We start from the raw sequence: 7,311 nt of genomic DNA, 5'->3' as shown, positions 1-7,311 counted from the left end.
GACCTTAAATCCCACCCAGTGCCACCCCTGCCATGGCAGGGACACCTCCCACTGTCCCAGGCTGCTCCAGCCCCAGTGTCCAGCCTGGCCTTGGGCACTGCCAGGGATGCAGGGGCAGCCACAGCTGCTCTGGGCACCCTGTGCCAGGGCCTGCCCACCCTGCCAGGGAACAATTCCTGATTCTCAAGAGCCCATCCAGCCTTGCCCTCTGGCACTGGGAGCCATTCCCTGGCTCCTGTCCCTGCAGCCCTTGTCCCCAGTCCCTCTGCAGCTCTCCTGGAGCCCCTTCAGGCCCTGGTAGGGGCTCTGAGCTCTCTCTGGAGCTTCTCCTCTCCAGGTGAGCCCCCCCAGCTCTCCCAGCCTGGCTCCAGAGCAGGGGGGCTCCAGCCCTGGAGCAGCCCCGTGGCTCCTCTGGACTGGCTCCAGCACTTCCACATCTACCCAGGGTTAAAACATTCCCCTGTATAGACCCAGCATCTGTTTGGCATCTTGGTGCTGGGACAGACATCACCCACGCAGTGGGAGCAGTGCGTTTGTTTATCATTTCTCTTTCTGGCTGTCCCCAGGCAGCTGCTTCTCCCCCGAGATGATTCAGTCCCTCAAGTCCCAGCAGTGATTGGGGAGATAGATCAGCCTCCTTAAGACGCTCGGGTGTTTCCATGCAGGGCTTTGTGCAGGCTGAGGTGTTGCTTGTGGGAGAGAAGCAGCAGCTGCAGTGCTGTGGGTGCAGGCAGGAGCAGGTCCCACACCATCCTGGGTATGTCTGCTTTTACTGTTATCCTGGTGTTGGGGCAGCGTTTGTAAGTGCAGTGCCACGCTCTGAGCCAAGTTCAAACTTCAGCCAAATCAAGGTGGAGTATGGGAGGATCCCCCCAGAAAAGCTGTGGCAGCAGTGCCAATATGTCTGAGGGCTTTGGCTCTGATGGAGTTAGAGCTGCTTCATCGCCTCCAGACATCCCAGATTCAGTGGATTTGGTGGTCAAGACCTGCCAGTCACAAACCTGCAACCACCACTGGCTGCCTCATTTAGGTTAATTACAGCAGTGCTAATTGCCTGGCTCTTCCCTGGTTCTCTGCACCCCACACAAGCTGCAGACACGCAGTGTGACCTCTGCCAGTCCTGTCACCTGGGCTGACCTGCACTCCCTGCTCTGCTCCATCCTCCTGCTGGCACACATGGGAGTGGCACACACGACTGGGAAGAGAACTGCTGGGCAAAGTCCTGAGCTCTGCTGGGATACAGGCGTGCAGCAAGGGAAAACGCTGCCCTGGGTGCCTTGGGGTGAGTTCAGAGTTACAGCAGGGGGAGAGCCCGAACCCCCCTGGCTGCACCCACCTGCCAGGGAGCTGTGGAGAGCCAGAGGGTCCCCCTGAGCCTGCGGGAGCAGCTGCTCCAGGTGGGATCCTTCACACAGGGCTGGGACCTGGCACTGGACACCTCTGTGTGTGTGTGACCCTCCCTGAAGGAGAGTCAGTTTGGATGGGAGCTTGGGAATCAGGAATTGTTCCCTGGCAGGGTGGGCAGGCCCTGGCACAGGGTGCCCAGAGCAGCTGTGGCTGCCCCTGCATCCCTGGCAGTGCCCAAGGCCAGGCTGGACACTGGGGCTGGAGCAGCCTGGGACAGTGGGAGGGGTCCCTGCCATGGCAGGGGTGGCACTGGATGGGCTCTGAGGTCCCTCCAACCCAAACCTTTTGGAATTCTGTGATAAGGAAATAAGGCTGGAGCAGCACTGAGAACCAGAACACCCAGTAAAGCTGAGCCTGGCTGAGCAGCATTATTCAATAACCAGGAGGGCTTTGTTACCCAGGATGAAGAGCAGGACTGCTGCCCAGGGGATCAAGTACCTCAGAGAGGGAGGAGGGAGGGAGGAGCTGTTTCTTGCCAAGCTCAGGATTACAGGATCTCAGACATGTTTGCTCTTTCCAAACAAACAATTCTGGCACGAGACATTTCCTGCTGGAGTGGCTTGTGCCAGCTGCAGGGTCAAAGCTGCCAGGCTGGAAACAGAGTCCTCTGAGCAATAAACCATCATCAACACCATCGTCTGCGCAGCGTTGTCACAATATTGGCTGTGCAGTGCTCGGCCTCATGTGGCCAACAACGACTGAGCCAGGCTGAAAAACCTCTTGGTTTGTGTCCTTGACTGCAGCCAGGCTGAAAAACCTCTTGGTTTGTGTCCTTGACTGCAGCCAGGCTGAAAAACCTCTTGGTTTGTGTCTTTGACTGGAGCCAGGCTGAAAAACCTCTTGGTTTGTGTCCCTGACTGGAGCCAGGCTGAAAAATGTTTTGTTTCATGTTGTGGGGAGGACTCAAAGTGACTTAGAGGAGAGATTAAACAGTTCTGGGGTCAAGGAAGTCAAATGCCTGGAAAGCCGAGGGGATGAGGTCTGGCCCGTTGTTATTTCGGCTAAAGCAGAGGGTAGAAGTGCCTGAGAAAATTCCCTCCCATTCCCAAAGTGCCAGCAGCCTGGTTTAACCCTTCCATGTCAGCGCTCCCGTAAAACAGGACAAGACACAGCTCTTCCTGCTTCTGCCAGGGCTGGAGGGGACACGACACTGCTTTTCCTTTCTAACACAGGGGCAGGGGCCCCGTGGGTGGGGTGCCCACCCAGAGAGGGGCTCCAGCGAGGTGATTTGGGGTTGGGCTCCAGCAGGAACAGCCCCACAGCTGGCAGAGCTCCTTCATCGGGGCTCCAGGCCGGGGAAAGCCTCAGGCCAGGGAAAGCCTCAGGCCAGGGAAAGCCTCAGCCCGTGTGCAGGAGGTGCAGGAGCATCGGCTCTCACAGCAAACCTCCCTGGGCAGCACATGCTGAGGGTGCAGGGCACACCCCAGCTCCCAGGGAGGGTCAGACGGACACAGCAGCCCAGAACACGCTGTGGTTTCACCTGCACGGGTGAGCAGAGCCCTGCTGAGCTCACCCTCCCAGCGCTCTGGGTCTCCTTCTCCCACCTCAGGGTTTTATACTGGTGGAAAATGAATGTGCTCAGCCTTGAGCTTGTTCCTGCCAGACTGTGGAGGGGAGGGAGGGAGGCAGAGGCCAGTGGGATGGGAGGTGAGAAAGCCCCCCCGTGTTCAGGCTCAGACCGTGTGAGCTTGTGCCCTGCCAAGGACAGCTTGCTCTGCACTGGAAAGCTCCTGGTGGATGATCCTCCAGGCAATTTCTCCAGGTCAGTCTGGTGTGTCAGCAGGACCTGGAGTGTCAGCACTGCCTGGTCTTTGCTGCTTCCTGGGGAGAAGCAGCAGGAAAATTTTCAGCACAAATGCAGGTGTAGATCCTGCCCTCTACACTCAGACTCTCCTGTCCCTCCAGGACAGTTCTCTGGAGTTTCTATGTTACCTTCAAGCTTTTCCCATGTGAATAAACCTCAGAAATTGGTATTTTCCTCTGCCTGCCTGCCTTTGCAGGCTTCTGTCATGGGTGGGTGACAGAAGGAAGACAGAGCAGCAAAAGGGAATTCCATCATCACATTTAATGTCCCAGAGCACTGTTTTGCTCATCAAATTTGGAGCAATTTCCTGTGTTGGGCCCATTGAGAGAAGCCAGGGCTGGAAGCTGACCTTGCTCTCCTTGTTCTCTCCTCTTGCAGCTCATTTCAGGATGTCAGCTGAGCCCTGGCAAGCAACCAACAAAGGAATAAGCCCTTAACAAGCAACAGACTAAAAGTCCCTTGGTTATCCATGGTGGCACAATCTGAAACATCAACTTCTTCCCCTCACAGGAACCTCCTAGCCACAACAACCCCATTTATTCTGCATTTCTGACCCATTTCCCCTACCTGGTCGTCACAGAACCCCTGAATCCCTGATGTAGGGAAAGCCCTCCCAGCCCAGGCAGTGCCAGCTGTGCCCCAGGCCCACCTTGTCCCCAGCCCAGAGCACTCAGGGCCACCTCCAGCCCTTGCTGGGACACCTGCAGGGATGGGCACTCCAAAGTTCCCTGGGCAGCCCCTGCCAAGGCCTGAGCACCCTTTCCATGAAGAAGGGATGAGATTTACACACTGTAATAATTATGTGGAGTCCTGATTTGGCTCTTGCACTGATGCAGAGTCCCCATCTTGTCCCCCTGGTACCTCAGGACTCCAAATTGGGTGTGTATTTTTAAACATAAATGAAGATTCTCTAGAATGGCTTCTGATCCCTTCAACAGGAGCTTCTCCTCCTTCATCCTGGTGGGCGTCCCTGGCCTGGAAGCTTTCCACACCTGCCTGGGCGTCCTTTTCTTCTGCATCTATGTCCTTGCCATGGTAGGAAATGGGGCGGTTCTGCTGGTCCTGGGGCTGGACAAGGCCCTGCAGGCCCCCAGCCACCGCTTCCTGGCCATGCTGGCGGTCACCGACGTGGTCATGGCCACGTGCGTGGTCCCCAAGATGCTGGCGGTGCTCTGGCTGGGCTCCGCCGAGATTGGCTTCGTGGCCTGCTTCGCGCAGATGTTCCTGGTGCACTCGGCCACGGCGCAGGAGTCGGGCGTGCTGCTGGCCATGGCCGTGGACCGCTACGTGGCCGTGTGCCACCCTCTGAGGTACCACAGCCTGCTGACGGGCCGTGCCACCGTCGGCGTCGGCGTGGCCGCGGCGCTGCGGGCCGCGCTGGCCATGGCTCCGCTGGCGGCGCTGCTGGCGGCGCTGCCCTACTGCGGCCCGCGCGCGGTGCCGCACTCCTACTGCGAGCACATGGCCGTGGGCGGCCTGGCCTGCGCCGCGCCCGGCCCTGCCCGCCTCTACAGCGTGGCCTGGTCCTCCCTGACCGTGGGGGCGGACGCGGCGCTCATCGCCGCGTCCTACGGGCTGATCCTGAGGGCCGTGCGGGGGCAGCGCTCCTGCCGGAAGGCCCTGAGCACCTGCGGGTGCCACCTCTGCGTGGTGCTGCTGTTCTACGTGCCCGGCATCGTGTCCATCTATGCCCAGCAGTTCTCGGGTGCCGTGGCCGTGCACACGCAGGTGCTGCTGGCCGACCTGTACCTGACGGTGCCCGCCGTGCTGAACCCGCTGGTGTACAGCGCGAGGAGCCGGCAGATCCGCCGGGCCCTGCTCAGGGCGCTCCTCCCCGGGAGGGTCTGTGCCAGGGGCAGGCGCCCGTGGCTCTCCAGGCACGCTCATCTCGGCGAGGGCAGCCCCAGCTGCCTTCCCAGCGAGAGCAGGAGGTGAGCAGGGGCTGGGGCAGGGAGGACTGGCCGGCTTCAGTGAACCCCTGCTCCAAGACCAGAGTTATTTGGGACTGGGGGCAAGAGCACACACCAGCTCCTCTTTCCCTTCCTCCTCTCCGGGTGACACGGAGCAGCAAGAACCCCCCTCTGAGTTTAGAGACGTTCCCAGTGCCAGGACAGCCCTGTGATAATTTCAGGACTCCGGGTGCATTTGTGTCAGCACAAGGTCCTGATCCAAATGGAGAGATTTCTTCTGTGCTGTCTTCTTTAGTCCCCCTGGACTATCCCAGAGGTTCTCCTCTCTCACCTCTCTTGTATAAGAGGCTGAGAGGATCATGGATTGTGCCTGAGCTTTTCCAGGTTTCTGGGTGTTGATGGAAACTGAGCGTAGTCAAAACTGAGCTCTTCAGAGCCCTCTGTCCCAGCAGAGTCCCAGAACCACCATGGGTGTGAGGGTGGACGAGGAGCAGAGGGATGAGCTGGGGGCTGTATCCACTGGGAGCCCTGCACTGGCACAGGCTGCCAGGGAAGTGGTGGAATCACCATTCCTGGAAGTTCAAATAGCGTGTGGATGTGGCACGCGGGGATTTGTCAGTGGTGGGCTTGGCAGTGCTAGGGGAATGGCTGGATTTGATGGTCTGAGAGGGTGTTTCCAAACTTAATAACTCCGTGATTAATGTAAGGATTCCAAGGAAATCATCAGGGACGGGTGGTTTCCTCTGAAGCAAAGCAGCGGGACAAGTCCCATCCTGCCCAGACACATCTGGGGCAGAGCTCCACAGGGTCACCCCCAAAGTCACGGCATTGAAAGAGCTGGGTGCAGAATTCATTCCTCTGACCTCTTCTGGGTGTCCTGGAGCAACCTGGTGATGTCTGAGAGCCACCACGAGGAAAAGACCCTGCTGTGGCTGCCCTGGATCCCTGGCAGTGCCCAAGGCCAGGCTGGACACTGGGGCTGGAGCAGCCTGGCACAGTGGGAGGTGTCCCTGCCATGGCAGGGGTGGCACTGGGTGGGATTTAAGACCCCTTCCAGCCCAAACCAGTGTGTTCTGTGATTTTATGACGGTTCTGACAGCTCCCTTTGAGGTCTCTGAGTCACCCGGCTGTGCCATGTCCCGGGAGTGTCCCGGTGGCAGCTGCTCACCCGGAGCCGCGGGCAGGGGCAGCGCTGCTCGGGGTCCCTGGGGCTCACACCCCGACTGACGGAACCTCTCCCTCGGCAGAAAATGGAATCGCGTTTGTTTGGCAGCGGCTGTTTCCTGCAGCCCGCGTCGATTGCCGTCATTTAATTTGATTCCAGCCCTTTCCCTCTCTATTGACCAAATCACCTGTTACGTTCCTGGGCTTTGTGGTGGCTCTGACGTCGGGGTTACAATTGCAGCTCCTCACAGCAGTCCCTGTCCCCAGGGAACATCCCGGGAGTGCCCGCAGTCCCTGCGGGCCAGGGCTCCTGGAACTCCAAGCACCTCTGGAGATGCTTTTCCTCCCATGTAAATGATCCTGAACAGCCGCTCTGTTTGTTTTATATTTTAGCAGAGGGTGTTTAACGTCGTTCAAACCTGCCAGCCAAATAAATGACATTAAGAAATAAAGTTCTCTGATTGTCTTTCTCTCAGCGAGGCCGGGACCTGCCTCCTCCCTGCAGAGGACAGATCCCTTTGCTTTTATCTGACCTCTCCACTTAACAGCTTCCAACTCTTATCGGGTCACAGAGTCTTGACAAGGTGCAAAAATGAAGAGAGATACTGGAGCTGGTGAGTGGAGATGAGAAACCGCAGCACTCTGGGCCTTCAGTTTGTGTTAATTTTGTATCTTTTAATTTCTCAAGGGCTCTGCCATAGGGGTTCACTGGCCATGAGAAGGCAGGAGAGGGATGCCCCGGCCAGGAGGAGCAGACAGACAGACAGTGTTAGAGAGGAGGACAAGCAGGGGGTTGTAACCCTGAGGGGGATCAGCACGCGTGTGCCTGTCAACAGATGGACATTCTCCTCCACCTCTGCATGCCCACAAGCATGGACAGCCCAATTTCTTCCAGGCAAGAAAAGAGAAAAGAATGGGGAGAGGCTGTCCTGGGCACCAAAGGAGGAGTTTGGGGATTCCCAGGGAAGCAAGGAGGGAGGCAGCAGAAATAGAGAGGGATCATAAACCCATGAAATCACACAAGGT

General features: G+C 58.1%; 1 protein-coding gene across 1 annotated transcript; it reads left to right on the top strand.

Moving 5' to 3' along the window:
- The first annotated feature begins 1,192 nt into the window (after positions 1-1,192).
- LOC134548706 (olfactory receptor 52I1-like) lies at positions 1,193-6,650 on the top strand. Its single transcript, XM_063393596.1, has 2 exons — positions 1,193-1,282; positions 3,590-6,650. Exon 2 carries the CDS (start codon positions 4,127-4,129, stop codon positions 5,144-5,146), a length of 1,020 nt encoding a protein of 339 aa, XP_063249666.1. The 5' UTR covers positions 1,193-1,282; positions 3,590-4,126; the 3' UTR covers positions 5,147-6,650.
- Positions 6,651-7,311: the final 661 nt, after the last annotated feature.

Source organism: Prinia subflava, chromosome 3 (assembly GCF_021018805.1).
Source record: "Prinia subflava isolate CZ2003 ecotype Zambia chromosome 3, Cam_Psub_1.2, whole genome shotgun sequence".
Lineage (NCBI taxonomy): Eukaryota > Metazoa > Chordata > Aves > Passeriformes > Cisticolidae > Prinia > Prinia subflava.
Note: the sequence above shows the minus strand (reverse complement) of the source record. Positions and strands in the feature narration are given on the sequence as shown.